The sequence below is a fragment of the Nyctereutes procyonoides genome, unplaced genomic scaffold (genome assembly GCF_905146905.1).
Source record: "Nyctereutes procyonoides isolate TBG_1078 unplaced genomic scaffold, NYPRO_anot_genome, whole genome shotgun sequence".
In the NCBI taxonomy this organism is placed as follows: domain Eukaryota; kingdom Metazoa; phylum Chordata; class Mammalia; order Carnivora; family Canidae; genus Nyctereutes; species Nyctereutes procyonoides.
In genome coordinates, this window is record NW_026575147.1 from 18,783,388 (window position 1) to 18,801,651 (window position 18,264).

Here is an 18,264-nt window from a genome sequence, read left to right on the forward strand (position 1 = left end):
CATGGATTTGAGAAAGTTCAAGGAGGTAGAATCTAGGGCACTGGGTTGCCATTTGTGTGAGAAAGAAGGGGTCAAAAAGGTTTCCCGGGTGTCTGGCAAGGAGATGTGATGAATTCGAGGTGATGCCCACTATAGCAGGTAGGTGTGCAGAGTGCTACAGAGGGGTGGGTGCTCCTGTGGTTCAGCCCCGGGCTGGTGGGAGGTGACATGTGAGTTGAGAATCATCCAGTCTGCATCCCTCTCCTAAACCGAGAAGAGGGGAAGAAAAGAGGGGCTGATGAGGACCCAGAGGCTTTTTTTGTCATTTACCAGCACGGCCCCACGGCTGACCCGCGGGGCTCTGCGGGTTTCCCGGGCGCGCGGTGAACGCCCAGCTTCCCCCGACCCCGCCCAGCGCTCCGGGGGGCGGCGCCGCTCGGCCAGCAGGGGGCGCCAGGCGGGCGGCGGAGCTGCGCAATGGCCGCCACGCGAGTGCTGCTGCTCCTGTCCGGGCGCGCCGAGTCGCCCGGCTTCGCGCACAGTGTGTGTCGCCTTCTGGGCGCCGGGCCAGGGCTTGGGCCGTGGAGCACGCACTGCGGCCTGAAGCGAGGACGACTCGTCCTTTCGGACGGGCCACTCCCGGGCGCTTCCACCAGGCTTCCGCTGCAGGTCGGGAAGCGGGGCCCCGCGGCACGAGGTCGGTGGGAGCTGGCGCGAGAGGCCGGGGGGCGGGTAACGGTCGCCCAGACTCGACCTCCTCCTCCCCCGTCGCGCGGTGCTGCCCGACATTAAGTCAAACGGCCACCCCACCCCCCGTCCCACCCCCGCCAGCGATCCCCTTTCTGCCCTTTCGCGGCACTGGAGCAGCAGTTCGGGGCTCGGGCGGCCGAGCTGCCCACGAATCGAGGTGTGGACCTGGGTGTGGCCGTCCTTCTGCAGTCCAGCGACCTGACTGTCCTGTTAACCCGAAGGACGAGCACCCTCAGCGTTTCTCCCAACCTCTGGGTACCCCCAGGTGAGTGCCCTGAGAACGAGATCCCCAAGTCCAAGGAAGAGGCACCTCACCCAACAGTGCTATTCCCAGTCTCAGGAGGGCAGAGAGGCAAGCCCAGAAATGCAGTAGGTCCCCTCTTCACAAGGAGTGCCGGTGACCTCTATGACCTCCATGCCCACCGGAGGAGGGGCAGCGCCAACAGTGCCGGGGGTTCCTGGCCAGGAACACTGCCAGGTAACCATCGCTCCCACTGTTGTTGCAGGTGGTCACGTGGAACTTGATGAAGAGGTAACCAATCTGCCAACCCCACCTTCCCCCTGCCCTGAAAGCAGAGGCCCCTGTGTGGACTGAGAGGAGCAAAGGACCTGGAGGGGTCAGGCATCAGCCTCTCCCACCTGCCCTCTCTCTCTCTCACAGCTGTTGGACGGAGGTCTCCGAGAGCTTTGGGAGGAGAGTGGACTACAGCTGCCCCAGGGCCAATTCTCTTGGGTCCCTTTGGGGTTATGGGAGGTGAGACAGGAACCTGTAAAAAAGGTCCCTTCCTTTATTTGACCAAGAGCCCTCACCAACCTGGAATCCACTAAAGCCTATAGACCAGCCAGACACGCCTTGGCCACTGGGGAAACAACTGAGTGTAGGTGGGTGGGTGGGTGGGTGGTTTGGCGTCCCCAAGCCCACAATCCCCACCTGTGTCCCTCCCACACCATCTCTACCCTCCACTTCTTTAGCTCTTTACAAAGTCTCAAAAAGAGAGAGGAAGTTCTCATTTTTGCTGTATTCTCTCTTAGTCTGCCTACCCTCCTAGGCTCAGCTGGGGTCTCCCCAAATACCATCACATCATTCTCTATCTACTCGTGGTCTCCCAGGAGTCACAGCAGCAGCTACAGGTAGGGCTGGCGGTGTAGGAAGGAAATGCCGGCTGAGACCCAAGCAGATGGGTTCTGTGACTAAGGTGGGGGGGGGGGGGTAGCGTCAGAGATAACCAAGAAATCCAATAGCCTCTCCCCTTGCCCCTGCCCCAAGTCTATGTCCATTCTACCTGTGCGTAGGCTGTGATCAAGAACAGGCCTCCTAGGGAGGCCATGGCTAAGGGGTCTACATGTCTCCCCAGGCCCGGATCCAACCAAACCCAAGTGAGGTGAGTGCCTTTATGTGGCTGGGACCAGATGTAGCAGCTGCAGTGGCTGCCACAGAGGATGGCACAGAGACACCCAGGCATCTGCCCCAGGAGCTACCACCCTCTGTCCTGTAAGAGCTTTTGCCTGACCCTCCAGCACACCAACACATACTCATTGAGAAGTTCAATTTCTAACTCCTCCTTGGGGTGGGGGCTGTGGGGGTGTGTGTGGCGGATTTTGTGTTGTGGGAATGGGTTGGCTAGCTGATGATGAAAGGGGCACATGAGATCAAAGACACTGTCCATCCAACTCCAAGGGTTCCTGCTCCAACTGGCTAGTGCTAACTGGGCTTGAGTCCCACTCTCCCAGAGGGGCAAATCATTTAACCTTCCTTGAACCTGTTCCTTTCTGCGAAATGAGGTGAACATCCACCCACCCTTCTGCTGTGGTTGGGAGGGTTCCATGAAGAGGGCTAGGCCACAAGGCACAGTCCAGACAGGAGCTGTTACTATGCAGTGCAGTGGAACTAGAGGAAGATGGAGGAACTCGACCTCTGGCCTTGCCTGTGTCTACGCTGCTGCGGACAACCCCAACCACAGCTGAAGGCAAAGAGAGGGTCAGCACTGGGACCAAGTTTGCCCTCCGGCTCTGGCTGCAGCGTCTGGGCAGGTAAGGGCAAAAGACTTGAGGGTTCTGCAGCATTGGGTTGAATGGTCTGGGAGGGAGATTGGGGAGCGGGGGGGGGGGGGGACAAATGCTCCTGGAAACCCCCAGTGGGACACCCTTACCATGTGCAAATGGACCCAGGGCCTGCAAGGAAGAACAGAACATGGGGTCCCTGCCCCCAACCCAGGGCTCTGGAAAACGAAGTACATAATCCCCTCCCCAGCCCACCTCCAAGACACTCCCAGACATTCACAACCTTTATTATGGGTAATAACTTTGCTACAACTTTGAGAATAAAAAGTAAAATTACAACATAAGTCCTAGGCCCTGGAGGAACCTGAAAAAGGAGAATAGGGAGAGCATGAGAGTCCTCCCACCTCCCTGGAAAGGTGCAGAATGAGCCAGACGGAACCACGAGGCTGTGGGCCTCTCCAAGCTCATGCCCCAAGCTGGTCAGCATATGAAACATTGTGAACTTAAATATATAAATAGAGAAAGACCTGGGTAATTGGCCAGGCCCTGCTCCCAAACCCCCTGGGGATCAGGGCTAAGGCCTTGTCTCCTCCTCAGTCATACTGGGAAGTAAGGAGCAGGGGAAATCATCTTTGGAGTATTTTGGTTTTTCTCGTTTATGTACAAAAAAAAAAAAATCTGCAACCCAAAATAGAGTTCTCTGTCCGTGTGTCCGCCTGCCTCAGCTTCTCCACTTGTCTGTTTGGCCAAAGAGAACGGAATGGACACGAAGAGACAATGGCTGTGGGGAAGGAACAGAACCATAGGTTTGGGGAAAAGAAGGCATCTAGGGGACAAGAGAGAGGCCCTTGCGCCACGAGGCTCTAGCAGATTCGGCCCTTCCCCCACCTCACACCCCATCCCGTGTGCCTCCCACTGCCTAGGTTAAGGTACCCAGAGGAATGTGCCAGCCATCTAAAGAACATTTCCAAAAATAGAACCCAAATGTCCTTAAAAAGAGGTTAAATATTAACCCTTTGGATGCTGGCCTTGTCAGGCTGAGGGAAGGCCAAAAACAGGTATCCATGAAGGTCTTTCTGACCTTTGGCCAAAGCCCCCTGGGGGGTCAGAGTGGCCAGGAGTCTGGACCCACAGTGAACGTGCTCAGTGTTGGGTGGCAGTGAAGTTTCCGTCATCCGGGGGACTCAGTCCAGGGAAATGATGTCTGACCGGCAGCCAGTCAAAGAGGGACCCGCAGACAAGGCTCCTCCAGGCCCCTCCCTCAAGGGCCCCCCAGGGGCCACGATGCTACTGACGCGGCCAGAAGGGGGTGCTGGAGTGCCGCTGCGGTGAGAGCTCCCCAATGTGGGGGTGAGTGGGCCCAGGAAGTGGGAGGGCGTCCCTCGGTACTGGAAGAAGTGGCCAAGGGCATCCTGTTCATCTATCGAGGTGATGACGGAGGGACCATAGTGCTGGGGGGAGGCAAGGGCACAGTTTCAGATTTTCCCCTGACTTCACCTGCCTCCCAATCACTCATCTCAGAAATATCCCAGGATAAATCAAACCCTCTGGATCCCCAGGTGTCTTCTGAGAAACAGGAGAAGACTCTCTCTTTCCCCTACTTCCCTGCCCCACCCCTACCCTACCCAGACTCCCTGCCTTGAGACAGCCCCTCCAGCTTGCTAGGTTCTTGGCCTTGTGGGCGTCTGAAATGCATGGAATGTCCGGCTGGGGCAGGCATGGCACTCAAGTGCACAGGGGTGCGTGGGGGCGGGGGAACAGTCAGGGGCAGAATTCTAAAAAGTCTGGAGACAGAAGAGTAATAGGGGATCCAAGAGACATGGGTGAGAATCTGAAGAAGCGCCAGTAGGGCCTAGGAGGGAAATAAACTACCCTCCCACCCCACATCTTCTTCCTCCAGCCCCTGCCTTCCCTCACAGAGCAGGTTTAGGTCTCAGGGGAAAATGACAGGTGGGGAGGGGCCCATTAGTGCCTAAAAAGTAAGTTTCAGAGATCTGACATCTTCATGGGGGCAGGGACCACTTACCTGACTCTCGGTCTGAAGGAAAGAGAATAAATCTAAACCTGATAGGAAAAGAAAAACCAGAATCAATCTCCTGTCTGACCCCTTCACAGCCAAAAGCAAAACAAAACAAAACAAAAAACAAAGAAGCCCCTTGCAAGAGAGCCAGAGGCTTTGAAAAGGAGCAGGGAGGGGTTCTGGTCTGGTTTGGGGGCAGATGTGGAGGGTACAGCCCACCTTGTGATTGGTGTCCTACCTTGGATATCGGCCCCCAGTGGGAAAGCAGGTGGGTACTCATGTAGCGGGAGACTGGACAGGAAATCCCCACCCAGAGTGCCCATAGCAGGGCTCCGGAGCACTGAAGATGGCTGGTGGCCAGATGTCAGGACTCTGTGAGGAGAGAGGAGGAGCTGGGGCAGCCAGCGAACCACAGATGCCCTCACCCAGCTCAGCCTCCTGAGTTCCCTCTCTGCCCCAGGGTCTGTCTGGGGCTCAGAAAGCATTCGACTTCTTCTTCTGCCCCTTCTGCTGTGGACTCAGCCTATCTCCTCCTACCCTTTGCTTCCAGGTAGAGCCGGGATGGCAGCCGAGGTGACAGGACAGTGCTTTTTGGTCGGGGGCAGGTCCTCCTCATCTGATGAACTCTCTATTGTCAAGTCAATAACTTCAATCTTCTTCTTAGTCTCTGATGGATTGCCCTCTTGGACTGGGCTGTACTGGAGGCCTGTGGGTGGTAAGAGGACTGTGTCTCAGAGAAGAGGCCATCCGAGATGTAATTCAGATGGGGGACAGGGGGTCACTCACCATCCAGCCCATACCCTGGCGGGGGGCAAACCTCAGATGCCTCCTTCTTGGGTTTCATGGGGCACCAGGATCCATCTTCCATGAACTGGATTTCATCACAATCCGAACAGGAATTAAGTATCTCCATGAATAAGCTGGGGGAAGGGAAGAAATGAGAATTCATGGGGCTAGGAGATGGCTGGGAACAGTAGCCGGGGAGTTCTGGGACTCACCTTCCTGAACCTGTTTCCTCATCTGTAAAATAGAGACATTATTCACCCTATTCAACTCTCTTGAGTTGTTGGAAATGAATAAACGGGATCCCTGGGTGGCTCAGTGGTTTAGCACCTGCCTTTGGCCCAGGGCATGATTCTGGAGTCCTGGGATCGAGTCCCGTGTCAGGCTCCCAACATGGAGCCTGCTTCTCCCTCTGTGTCTCTGCCTCTCTCTCTCATGAATAAATAAATAAAATCTTTTTTTAAAAAAAAAAAAAGGAAAAGAGTAAACTAAGGTTTATAAAAGGGCTTTTAAATGCTAAGTTTTACAAAAAATACATTCTAAGCACATGTTTCATATAGTACTTGTGACAAGACAAAAGGGACAGAGATGCAGAACTCCAAAAACTGTCTCAAAGAGGGCACTGAGAATGAGGAGAGGACCATAGTTTAGGCTCTAGATGGGGGTTAGGACCAGCTAGACCAGTACATCCAGACCCTCAAAAGAACTTTCCTGCTGGGCTCAGTGGGGAGGTCAGGTTCTATGAGACACATTGTATCAGTTCAATACATTGACTCTGCCACTTACTAACAATCGGAACTTTAAGCAAGATAATCTAAGTCTCAGCTTCCTCACCTGTAATAACCATACTCCTCTCACAATGTTAATTATGAGGATTCCATGAGATGAGGCATGCAGAGTGCGCAGCACGATGCCTAATGCAGTAAATCCTTACTGTTAGAAATATATACAGTTGACCGTGAACAACACGGGGGTATGAGCGCTGATCCCACACACAATCAAAAATCCATGGATGGGGCACCTAGCTTGTGCGGTCAGTTGAACAACTCTTGATTTCGGCTCAGGTCATGATCTCAGGGTCGTAGGAGAGAGCCCTATGTCAGGATCTGCTCTGGGTGTGGAGCTTGCTTAGGATTCTTTCTCCCTCTGCCCCATTCCCCCCCCCCCCCCAACACACATGCCCATTCACACTCTCTCTCTAAAGGAAAGAAAGAAAAAAAAAATTTTTTTTAAAGGAAAGTCTTTACTATCTTTTAAAAAAAAAAAAAAAGAAAAAACCCATGGGACGCCTGGGAGGCTCAGAAGTTGAGTGTCTGCCTTCAGCTCCAGGTGTGGTCCCAGGTCCAGGGATCAAGTCCCATATCTGGCTCCCGGTGGGGAGCCTGTTTCTCCCTCTTTCTATGTCTCTGCCTCTGTTTCTCATGAATAAATAAAATCTTTAAAAAAAAAAAAAAATTCCGGGCAGCCCAGGTGGCTTAGCGGTTTAGCGCCGCCTTCAGCCCAGGGCGTGATTCTGGAGACCCGGAGTCCCATGTCAGGCTCCCTGCATGGGGCCTGCTTCTGCCTTTGCCTCTCTCTCTCTCTCTCTGTGTGTCTCTAATAAATAAATAAATAAATCTTTAAAAAAAAAAATCCATGAATAACTTTTAACTCCCCCCAAAACTTTTTTTTTTTAACCAGAAGCCTTACTGATAATATCAAGTCAATTAATATATATGTCATGTGTATTACATACTGTATTCTTATAATACAGTAAGCTAGACAAAAGAAAATATTAAGGAAATCGTAAAGAAGATATATTTGCTATACTGCACTGAAAAAAAAACTCTGTATATAAGTGGACCCATGTTCAAGGGTCAACTGTATATTATAAAGGGACTGATAGGTTAAGAGTTGGGGTTCAGGGAAGCCCAGGTGGCTCAGCGGTTTAGTGCTGCATTCCACCCAGGGCCTGATCCTGGAGACCCAGGATCGGGTCCCATGTCGGGCTCCCTGCGTGGAGCCTGCTTCTCTCTCTGCCTGTGTCTCTGCCTTTCTCTCTGTCTCTCATGAATAAATAAATACAATCTTTAAAAAAAAAAAAAGTTGGGGTTCATGGGAGGGAAGGGAAAGAAGGTCTCTTGATAGATGGGGATTCCTAGTGGATGTCCTAGGTAAAAGGAAGCAGAATGCAGAGCGACCCTACCCATCAATGATAAGAGATTCATAAGGAGCTTTCTTGTCACACACAGGACATGTCCATGTTGGCTTCTTTTCATTCATTTGTAGATAAAGGGCAGCATCGAAGCTCTGCAGGTGGGCGCAGGTGAGGGCACGACAAGGGACTGTCAGGCGCATCTTCCCTAGCTGAGAAGAGACAAATTCTCTGCTCAGAGTCCCTATATTCCCGGAAGTCTCACTCTGGTAGCCCTAGGAACCCTCAACTGGGTCCAGAGTTAAACCCAACCTCCCTCCCCCTTCTCATCTCCCTTGTACCTACCGGGCACATGAGTGACACCCGGAGACTTGTAGTGGCCACCTCACTGTCTGGGTCAGCGGTCAATTTCTCCTTGACTGAAACAAGAATGAGACCAGAGCCATGGGGTCAGCAGAGCTGGAGATGAAGCCTAGGAGGTAGTGAGGCCAGCAGCAGATGGCTCTGGCTTAGAAGCAGCTAGGCAGAGTGCCTTTGGGGGCCAATGGGATGTCATATGGGGGTGGTCTTTGAGGCCAGTAGGATATCACATGAAGACTGGGTGTGAAGGAGAGATTTCTCCATCCCTGAAGATGCTTAAATAAAGCTGGGTGACACTTTGGCAGAGATGACTTAGAGGGAACTGAGGCATAAGAGAGTTACATTACATGATCCTTAACTCTTCCAGTCTAAAGAAGCCATATCCCAGCAGGGCTGGAGACAGGGTCTGTGAGGTACAAAGCAGATGTATAACTGAGAATGCAAGGGTATCACTCAGTGCCTGGGAGTCCGCTAACTTCTCAACCATGAAGATTAGTAAGGGGATAGGGGGAGGATTGGGGTTCAGGTGAGACGTGAGGGATACTTGGCACAAGAGGGGAATGGGTTTGGTTTTAAAAGCTGGAGGACCAGGAAGACTTGGATCCAAATCAGAGCGGGAAAGAGGGGCAGGATGTTACTTACTCAGTGCCCGAGAGTGGTCTGGGTTCCGGATACCCTTTGCTCTCAGTTTTTGTAGAAGGGTCCCTGCAGTCAACTGCCTCACCAGGTACACAGACAAGGAATAGTTCTACTTGGAGGTAGGGGGAGGCAGTTAGCCTCTGCTCTGCTCATCGCCACCACCACCACCACCACCCCAACCCTTTGTCCCATGAGGATCAGAGACAACGGGTTAAGGCAGAAAGACCCATAAAGAGGAAGATGTTTTCCCAACCCAGGACACTGGACGATGCCCCTCACCCCCTGCAGGCTTCTCCAGGCTCCCTGCCCCAGCCCTGCTCACCCGTCCAAACTCAGATGACCAGTTGACCACGATGGTGTTGGGAACAGTGGCTGAGAGTCGAGCCAGAGGTGTGATGTTGATGGGGCGGCTAGGCCTTTTGGGCTCAGCCCCATTCTTGGTAGGAGGAAGGTAACCCTAGGGAAGGGAGGGGCTGGTCAAGACATCTTGTCTCAGGTTACTCACTTCCTGGAAGGAAGACCAGCTCACTCACTGACCAGGGACATGGGGGCCCGTTCAGTGACTCACAAAACTGAAGCACTATCTAGGGTTGTGTGTGGGGTTCATTCCTGGGGAGAAAGAAGAGCTTATTTATTGACCAGGGAAATAGAAACCCACTCACTGAGCTCCTGAGGAGGAAGAACAGGGATGCCCCACTACTTCTAACTTTCAGCTCTGAGGTCATCGCTTCAGAGAAATCTTCCCTGAACCTTTGGGTTGAACTGATGTGCTTCCTCTGGGTTCTGACAGAACCCTTGGGCATCAACCCTATCTTAGTATCCTCTAGATTGTATCCATCACTCAATACGCTGAGTACCTACTATGTACCAGGCACTGTGCTACACACATCTCTTCATTAATACGTTTGTATTTAACATTTAAGAACTGAAAGAGGGAAGGGGGTTACTGCCAGAAGAAGGGAAGAGCATTTACCGGCAGGGGGCACAGTTTCCCATTGACCTTGACAAAGAGGTTGGGGGGGAAATAATCCTCCTGGGGGCAGCTGGTCTCACAGAGACAGAATCTGGTAAGAGAAGAAAAGATGAAAGGGTGGGGGAAGTCTCTTTGAGTTGAAGCTGACAGACAGTCAGCCGGTCATGGATCTCTGTAGCTGTAGCCCTCAGCACCCACAGGAGTCCCAGGGTCAGGGTGGACGTAGCACAGCAGGGCTATCTCCTAGCAGTGTCTGACATACCCTTATTTCATTCCCACCCCCAGTGGAAGCCCAGCAGGGAAGGAGGCGGGAGGATCAACTCACCTGAGCTGCACCTGGATAGTATAGTCACATTTAGCTCCTGGAAGAACCTCTCTATGACAGGGAGGAGAGGGAAACACATCAGGATGTGGCCCCCAGAGGGCCAGGCTGAATAGACAGAGATACAGTTACATGTCCCAGAGATAGAGAAGAGATGCACAAGAGAATGAGAGATGACACAGGTGCAGAAGGATGGACAGGCAGGAGACAAGGACAGACGAGAAGAAAGGCAGAGAGCAGAGTCCCGGGATAACCAACCCAGGTCAGAGGTAGGAGGGTGGGGAGAGAGGTACCTGGATGTGAGAATCTGCTGCACTTGCTGGGGTGTGAGGGCAAATGTAAAGTGTGCCTCTTCAAACCGCTGGCTAGAAGTGGACGCTGAGGACACAAAGGAGCAGTTACTCCTGAGCCCATGACAGGCAGCCACAGACACTGCCCCCATCCCAGGCCACTGATCCCACAGGACTAAAGCCTAAGGCTTGGGCAAGAGGTAAGATTCAGGAAGATGGAGGAGGCAGAGCCATACCGAGAGTGGTGGGCCGGATGAGCTCCCCATAGACTTCATAGAAGGGCAATGGTTTCATGGTAACATCAGGGTGCACAGGCTGGGGCAGAGGAGGGTGCATGTCCACCTCACGCTTGGGGCCCAGCAGCGTGCCAGGGGCCAAGAGGGCAGGGGGAATGGGAGTAAGAGGGCCAGGGGAGCCGACAGGAGGGGGGCCAGGGGGCAGAGAGAGGAGGGAGAGATCAGAGGGGCCCAGGGTCTTCCGGGGAAAGCGTCGGCGGTAAAGCTCCTTGATCTTCATCTGGACACTGGGGGCACAGCTGGACTTGAGCAGGTGCAGGGCCTTGGCCAGGAGCTCGTGCTTCCGTCCACTCTTGTTCCGGCCAGCAAAGCCCAGCAGAACCTGAAGCTCAGACACCCGGAAGCTCATCACCATGTGCTGCGGAGAACAGAGACATTTGAGAATACTGCCAAAGAGGCAGTGCCCCCCCCGCCCCCCTCCCCAAGAGAAATATGCTTTGCAGCCAGTGATTACAGCCGGACAGCCAATCTGGCCAAAGGGACATCTCAGTCCCATTCAGCAGCCCTCAGGTCAGCCTTACCACTGCCCTCCCCCCCCACAGAGCCTGAGTAACCCTATCTCCCCGTGCCTGTAACCTGGCCAGGTGGGGCAGGGTGCAGGCAGCAAGCCATCCACAGGCACACCTCCGAGTCCACTATGGCCTCCTACTTCCAACCCTGCCTTGAGCCTAGACGCTCCTTTAAGCTGCTTATCTCCTCTCCTGCCCTTTCTCAGACTCTCAGACCCAACCCAGCCTCCTGGAAAGAGGGTAGGAGACAGGGAGAAGGAGGGGGAGAAGAGGATTCAGGCCAGACAGCCCCACAGGGAAGAAAGGGGGCAGGTGGCCAGAGGATTGTGCACCATGGCACACCCCTCCCAACACTTCAAGCCACCTCAGCTATTTTCCCCAAGCCTCTGAAGCGTTTGTGGCCAGGGTTTTCAGGTCAGGGTTCAATGCTTGTAACTTCCCCCCAAATCCTTTGTAAGCATCAACACCCTTCTCTCAGTCCTATTCTTCTAGGAGATAAGCGACCGAAACTTGGGGCAAAGGGGTTAATAGTAAATCACCCAGTCCAGGTTACTTTCTTGTTTACCTGTTAACTCCATCTGCCAGGAACTAATATCCTGTTTCTCTCCTACATGGAGAAAATAAGTAATCCTCCCCCCTCCATAGCGGGGAAGAGGAGAGGGCTAAGCTCTAAGCAGGGGCCCTGGGGAGACGAGAAGGCTGGGGCGCCTTCCGAGCCTGGGGGCAGACCTGCAAGTTCTCCTAGAGGCAGCTGGACCCAGCGACTAGCCCGCCAAAGACTACGGCTCCATTTCAAAAGGCTGAACAAAGCCAGGAGGCAGGGGGATGAACCCAGAGGTTTTTTTAAGGTTCTGTGAGATGTCCTCCGATAGGGGTACCCTCCAGCCTGTGTGGCAGTAGGAGGGCACCGCGCGCTCTCTCGCAAAAGGACACCCTCTGTGCCTCCCTGGGAGACCCTGTCACGGGCAGGCTTCGCCAGCCGGCCACAATCCGCCCCCTCACAGGAGCCTCGATGGCTTCGGGCCCCTTTTGAGGAATGCGGTGAAAAACGTGCCCATCTACCTTTCTCCCACCCTTATTTCCTCTGTCCTGTTTTTATTTCTCCATTGGCTTTGTCAAGAACGTCCCCTTTCCATCCCAGCCTCACACTCCCGTACCTAAGCCCAAAGACCGATTCACTAGGGCAGCGGCTTCCTCCCCGCCCTCGAACCCGCAGCCCGCGCGGCCCCGCCCCCGGGATCTCCGCCGCCCGCTGGTACTTCCCCAGGCTCGGATGCCAGCGGCAGCCCCAGAGCTGCCATCCCCTCGGCCGCACCGCCGCAGGCGCCTCCGCGCCTCTGCCCCCGTCCCAGCCCCACATCTGCCCCCTACTGTCGCCTCTCGTGGCCTCGGTTACTCGCCCCCTGCGCCCCCGCAGCAGCTTTGACCTCGGCCTTCCTCTTCCACCCGCCCCGACCACCAAATCCGCCCGGTACCCCCGCGTCCCCGCCCCCTGCGCCTAGGCCCCCGACAGCGGCAATTCCCCTCGGCCCCACCCCTGCATCTGCCCCGCGGCCCCGCCCCCGAGGCAGCCCGGTCCGCTCCCGCCGCCGCTCGGCTCCCGCTCGGGCAGCCGGTCTCCGCCACGTCTCCGCGCCCCCCGCCCCCGCCGAGCCCTCGGCACCCGGGCTCGGTCGCCTCCCAGACTCGGCGTACCGCGGGCGCGGTCCACACGGGGCTGGGGGAGGGGGCCGGTACCTTTAACTCGCCCAGCTCCGCCATCTTGAGACATCGCCGGCGCCCGAGCCCGAGCCCGAGCCCAGGCCCAGGGACCGGCGCACAACTCTCCACCCCGGCGCCCGCCGCAAATGCCGCCTGCTCCGCCCCGTCCGGCCCCTACGCCTCCCCTCCCGGCCCCGCCCGCCCGGCTCCGGACAGGCGCCGGCCTCGGCCCCTCCCTCCGCCCGGACCCAGCCCCTGCGCGGCTCCGGCTGGGGTGCCAGAGCGGAGGGTCCCCGGGGGTGATGAAGAGGAGGCGGGCCCGCAGCGCCTGAGGGAGGGCTCTGCCACGCCGGGACTGGGAGGGGGTGAGCTTTTAGAGAGCCAGAGACACTCGAAATACGGAGGGAAAGTAGCGAGAACTGCTAAATCTTAGAGAAATGGGGGAGGGGTGGCGAAGTTGGAGCAGATACCGTCATCTCCTCCTCGACGAGTTTAACCAGCTCAAGTCAAGAGTTCTACCAACTCGGGGAATGGGTGAGATCTGATCCGCTTCGGAGAAGCTGTGCAGTGGTGACGATCAGGACGGCTGTTCTCGATCCCTCGCCCCCCACCCCCACCCTACTCCCGGCCAACCAACTGCAGTGCTGCCTGTGGTCCCGCGGCAGGACTCAAACTCCGCAGCAAAAAAGTTTGGTGCGACGAGCGGGACTTACCAGCACAGCTGCGGGGAGCGGGGAGGGGGCTCGGGAGGCTCGGAGGGTGGGCCGGGGAGGTGGGGGGGCTGCAAGGCTGGAGGTCGGTCGGTCCCGCAGCTGGACGCTGCAGCGGCAGCTCCGCCCGGACGCGAGCTCCGCCCGGCCCGGCGCTGGGGCTGGGGCCGCCCCCTCCGGGTGAGCCCGCCAGGACCGCGGAGGCGGGGGAGGGGGCGGGGTCGGAAGCGGGGAGGGGAGGGGCTCCGAGACCCGCGCCCAGAGCTTAACTCCTTGAATGAGTGCGTGAGCGAACGGGTGGGAAGGGAGGACTCAACCTGCCCACTGTTGCTCCGACCCCTTGCGCTGCTCTGCCCGCCCGGCGTGATCATGCTGCAAGGAAGGCCGGGCCGACTGGGATCTGGCCGCCTGAAGAGGTTCCTACTTGGAATGAGACTCCTCTCCCTGGGGGAAAGCCTGGGCTGCTAGAATCTAAAGTGGACCCTAAGCCCCAAGTCTACCTGTGGTCCCTCACCCCCTACCCCAAATACTCAGACCGTCGCCGGAGACCCCACGCCTTTGGTGGGGCTGAAGGTGAACAGAGGGGAGGTTTTCTTCCCAAAACAGTCGTCTTCCTGCCCGTCTCTGAATTGCCTACTTTTCTTCCAAAGCCTTTGACCTTCCAGAGACCCCATTCTCTTTAAAATATATATATATATATTTATATTTTATCCATGGGTGGCGCAGCGGTTTGGCGCCTGCCTTTGGCCCAGGGTGCGATCCCGGAGACCCGGGATCGAATCCCACATCGGGCTCCCGGTGCATGGAGCCTGCTTCTCTCTCTGCCTATGTCTCTGCCTCTCTCTCTCTCTCTCTCTCTGTGACCATCATAAATTTAAAAAAATAATAAAATATATTTTTATATATATTTACATATATATATATATATACACATTTACTTGTTCATGAAAGACACAGAAAGACAGACACAGGCAGAGGGAAAAGCAGGCTTCCTGTTGGGAGCCTTATGCTAGACTAGACTCGATTCCCAGGGTCGCAGGATCACGACCTGAACTGAAGACAGATGTTCAACCACTGAGCCACCCAGGCATCCCCAGAGAGGCCATTCTCAACCAGGCTGATCACTCACATGCAGGTACCAATTCAAGCACCAAAATTAGGGCAGTTTACCCAAACTACATACTGGAAAAACTCAGCATTTTAGGTTAGTTGGCTGGGACCTAAGCCGTTATGTCATTTGTTCAACAAACATTTGAATGCTGTTCAGAGATTGTTAGGTGCTGAGGAGATAAAAAGCTTTTCAGGAGCTCTTGGTCTAGCAGTGGCAGCAAGACAGTTAAACCTATAATTGGCATTAAAATAATAATAATATGAATAACCCTCCCATATAGCTTAAACCTTCAGTATAATCCTTCCCATGAGACCCTACCCAAGCCACAAGAATGAAGGTACCAGCCTAGCAACCTCCCCAGATACCTGTTGAATTGGACCATGACCAAATACTTTGTGGATTTTGTCCATAGGGAAGATGTGCACCCTCTCCTGACACTCAGGTTCTTTCCCTGTTGCTATACTCCCTACTCCCAGGTAAGACCTCAAGCTAAACTCAAGCTCAAGTATTTGATTCTAAGTCTTAGCTGCCAGAGTGCCTAGGTGGCATAGTCGGTTAAGTCTCTGCCTTTGGTTCAGGTCAGGGTCCCAGGATCCTGGGATCAAGCCCTGCAGTAGGCTCACTGCTCAGTAGGGCGTGTGCTTCTGCTGCTCCCCCTACTTGTTCTCTCTGTCAAATAAATAAAATCTTAAAAAAAAAAAATCCCAACTGCCCCCTCCAACACTTGAGTTTTCATCAGGCCCAGAGCTTGTTTTTTTTTTTTGTTGTTGTTGTTGTTCTGTTCAGTCCTCTAGGTCAAAAGTTCCTATGAATTAGTTTGTATATCTCATAGAAATTTCAGTGATTTGGAGAGAAGGAAGATTGAGAGGATAAAAAAAGAGAAGGGGGGATTCTTTGGGAGTGATAGATAAGTTCATTATCTTTTTTTTAAATTTTTTTTAATTAATTTATTTATGATAGTCACAGAGAGAGAGAGAGAGAGAGAGAGAGAGAGAGGCAGAGACATAGGCAGAGGGAGAAGCAGGCTCCATGCACCGGGAACCCGATATGGGATTCGATCCCGGGTCTCCAGGATAGCGCCCTGGGCCAAAGGCAGGTGCCAAACCGCTGCGCCACCCAGGGATCCCATCATTATCTTTTTATTAAAAAAAGATTTCATTTACTTATTTGAGAGAGAGAGAGAGCACGAGAAGGGAGCAGAGGCAGAGAGAGAGGGAGAAGCAGGCTCCCCGGCTAAGCAGGGAGTCCATGTGGGGCTCAATCTCAGGACCCCAGGATCTTGGCTTGAGCTGAAGGAGGATGCTTAACTGACTGAGCCACCCAGGGGCCCCAGATATGTTCGTTGTGTGATGGTTTTATGGGTATATACATATGTCAAAACTTACCAAACTGTACACTTTTAAATACATGCATTTATTGAATGGCAATTATTATAACTCATTAAAGCTGTAAAAATGTGGGATCCCTGGGTGGCGCAGTGGTTTGGCGCCTGCCTTTGGCCCAGGGCGCAATCCTGGAGACCCGGGATCGAATCCCACGTCGGGCTCCCAGTGCATGGAGCCTGCTTCTCCCTCTGCCTGTGTCTCTGCCTCTCTCTCTCTCTCTCTCTCTCTCTCTCTCTCTCTGTATGTGTGTGTGACTATCATAAACAAATTAAAAATAAATAAATTAAAAAAATAAAAAAATAAAAAAAAGCTGTAAAAATGTAAAAGTAAAAAAAGAATGTCAACCTCAGCTTGAATACTAATGGTTTTGTAAAGGAGGGCTCTTTTTTTTTAAGATTTTATTTATTTATTCATGAGAGACACACAGAGAGAGGCAGAGACATAGGCAGAGGGAGAAGCAGGCTCCTCTCAGGAAGCCCAATGCGGCACTCGATCCCAGGACCCCAGGATCACCACCTTAGCCAAAGGCAGATACTCAACCACTGAGCCACCCAGGCACCCCAAGGAGGGATCTCCTTTATTTTTTTTTAAAGATTTTTATTCATTTACTCATGAGACACACACACACACACACACACAGAGGCAGAGAGACACAGGCAGAGGGAGAAGCAGGCTCCATGCAGGGGGCCGACATGGGACTTGATCATGGGTCTCCAGGATCACACCCTGGACTGAAGGCGGCGCTAAACCGCTGAACCACCAGGGCTGCCCCAGGGCTCTCCTTTAATAGTTAATTTGAAGTTGTGAGTTCCAGCATCCCTACAGGATCGTTGAAAAGTAGGAACTAGGGTGCCTGAATTTGATCCTGTATTCCAGCTCAGCAAGGACAAGAATCTTTTAATCTTTTCTGTGGTGCTACTCTATCCCCAGTGCCTGGCCCATAGTAGACTCATGCAATATCAGTTTAATGATTTAATGTTATCAAACAAAGGAGGGAAACTGCAAATCAGGACCAAGTTCCAGATTGAAGGCATTCAAAGACATAGTCTGACCCCATTGTGGTGACCAAGCTTTACCTACTCCTACCCATATACTCCTACATGTGAAGCCTGAGGGACAAGGGGGGAGAGAAACAGGAGTAGGAAGTCCCTACTTAAGTCCCGTTAGACCAACAGCCTGGGAGGAATGGGGCGGGTGGGGGGTGGGGAGGTGCACACAGTAGGACTAGAGTTACTTTGGGAAATAAAGATTTGTTTATGAAATCAAGGATACATTTCAGGGTTTGGGGTTGTTGGGGTAAGAGTTTATGGGGTTGTATAAAGGAATATTGTTTGGGAAGCCCAGGGGATGGGGAAGGTTCCATCCTGTGTTGGCATTAACATCACTGACCATTCCCATAGCTCAGCCATCCTAGGATCAGCTTTACCAAAGCTGCTTCCTGCCTCATATTTGAACTTAGCCAAATAAGCTCCACCCCCCCACCCCACCCCCATCTGGACCCTCTCAGTTTTTTCATTCTTCCCACCCCACAATCTATAAATAATAAGGATTCTAACAGTCCTTTTATATTCTTTGGTAACTCAAAGAGCAGGAAGGAAAAGAGGTTCTGTTCCCCTTAATGGCAATGACTCGGATCTTTCTGATGCTCTTTTCGGGCAGCTGTACCCTCTTTCCCCATCAACCCCTCTGGTCCCCATTCTTCCTGCCTCAAAGCAGTCCTGTACCCATCCACATAAATCCCAAAGCTGACTGTCATCTTCTCTAGGATGTGATCTACACAGCTGCTCTCTTCTGGGCCAAACCCTGGAGCGGGCCCCCTATCTTCCGCTGTAGCCCCTCCCCAGTCTTCTTTCCACGCGGTCAGGCTCTTTACTGCCAAACTGTGGCCTCCTCCGACCCAGCAAAACCCAGCAGGGGGTGGGCTGGGAGAAGGAACAGGGAGGGATCCAAACCGCAGTTCGAGATTGGGGAGGAATTCACTGCCGGGTGTCTCACCTAGCAGTCTGGCTGGTGGAGGGACAGGAAGGAGAGGAGACCCATGGGAAGTGGCCAAGAGAGATATATTTTTTTAGTCTGAGAACAGAACGGGAGGGAAAAAGCTAGTTCTGAGTATCCCTTCCCCCCTTTCCCGGGAATCAGACTTTCCATCCCACTTTGTACCTGGGCAAAGAACACAGACCATGTGAGCCCCTGTGCCTCATATCTAGATGCATAATTTGACACACAAATATTTTAGACTGTACAGCATGAAGAAAACCCAAATCTCTCAATCTCTCCTCCTTAAAAAAGATAGTGGATGCA

The 18,264-nt window shown here is 53.6% G+C and overlaps 2 protein-coding genes across 4 annotated transcripts; one reads left to right on the forward strand and one right to left on the reverse strand.

Moving 5' to 3' along the window:
- The first annotated feature begins 450 nt into the window (after positions 1-450).
- On the forward strand, positions 451-5,436 carry NUDT17 (nudix hydrolase 17). Of its 2 annotated transcripts, none has more exons than XR_008662741.1 (8): positions 451-648; positions 811-994; positions 1,236-1,261; positions 1,391-1,483; positions 1,762-1,860; positions 2,085-2,221; positions 2,613-2,760; positions 5,301-5,436. XR_008662741.1 is itself a non-coding variant. In XM_055312623.1 (8 exons), exons 1-8 carry the CDS (start codon positions 457-459, stop codon positions 5,302-5,304), a joined length of 888 nt encoding a protein of 295 aa, XP_055168598.1. In that variant the 5' UTR covers positions 451-456; the 3' UTR covers positions 5,305-5,436. The 2 variants fall into 2 exon arrangements, 1 of the variants encoding a protein (XP_055168598.1); XM_055312623.1 differs by having other exon boundaries at positions 2,608-2,760.
- Positions 3,002-13,608, reverse strand: PIAS3 (protein inhibitor of activated STAT 3). Of its 2 annotated transcripts, none has more exons than XM_055312622.1 (14): positions 13,471-13,608; positions 10,488-10,905; positions 10,255-10,339; positions 9,965-10,015; positions 9,640-9,730; positions 8,989-9,123; positions 8,670-8,775; positions 8,013-8,086; positions 7,719-7,879; positions 5,537-5,670; positions 5,288-5,456; positions 4,989-5,122; positions 4,757-4,794; positions 3,002-4,181 (listed from the first exon to the last, which is right to left on the reverse strand). In XM_055312622.1, the coding sequence occupies exons 2-14, from the start codon at positions 10,900-10,902 to the stop codon at positions 3,915-3,917; spliced, it is 1,860 nt and encodes a 619-aa protein (XP_055168597.1). In that variant the 5' UTR covers positions 10,903-10,905; positions 13,471-13,608; the 3' UTR covers positions 3,002-3,914. The 2 variants fall into 2 exon arrangements, with proteins under 2 accessions (XP_055168597.1, XP_055168596.1); XM_055312621.1 differs by lacking the exon at positions 13,471-13,608 and adding an exon at positions 12,794-12,886.
- Between the last annotated feature and the right edge of the window lie 4,656 nt (positions 13,609-18,264).

Coding starts and splice junctions, on each gene's coding strand:
- NUDT17 (XM_055312623.1), top strand. CDS start 457: ATGGCCGCCACGCGAGTGCTGCTGCTCCTGTCCGGGCGCGCCGAGTCG. Junction 649..810: donor CCACCAGGCTTCCGCTGCAG/GTCGGGAAGCGG, acceptor CACCCCCGCCAG/CGATCCCCTTTCTGCCCTTT. Junction 1,262..1,390: donor ACGTGGAACTTGATGAAGAG/GTAACCAATCTG, acceptor TCTCTCTCACAG/CTGTTGGACGGAGGTCTCCG.
- PIAS3 (XM_055312621.1), bottom strand. CDS start 12,817: ATGGCGGAGCTGGGCGAGTTAAAG. Junction 8,087..8,669: donor AGACCACTCTCGGGCACTGA/GTAAGTAACATC, acceptor TTCTTGTTTCAG/TCAAGGAGAAATTGACCGCT. Junction 7,880..8,012: donor GGGTGTCACTCATGTGCCCG/GTAGGTACAAGG, acceptor GTCTCTTCTCAG/CTAGGGAAGATGCGCCTGAC.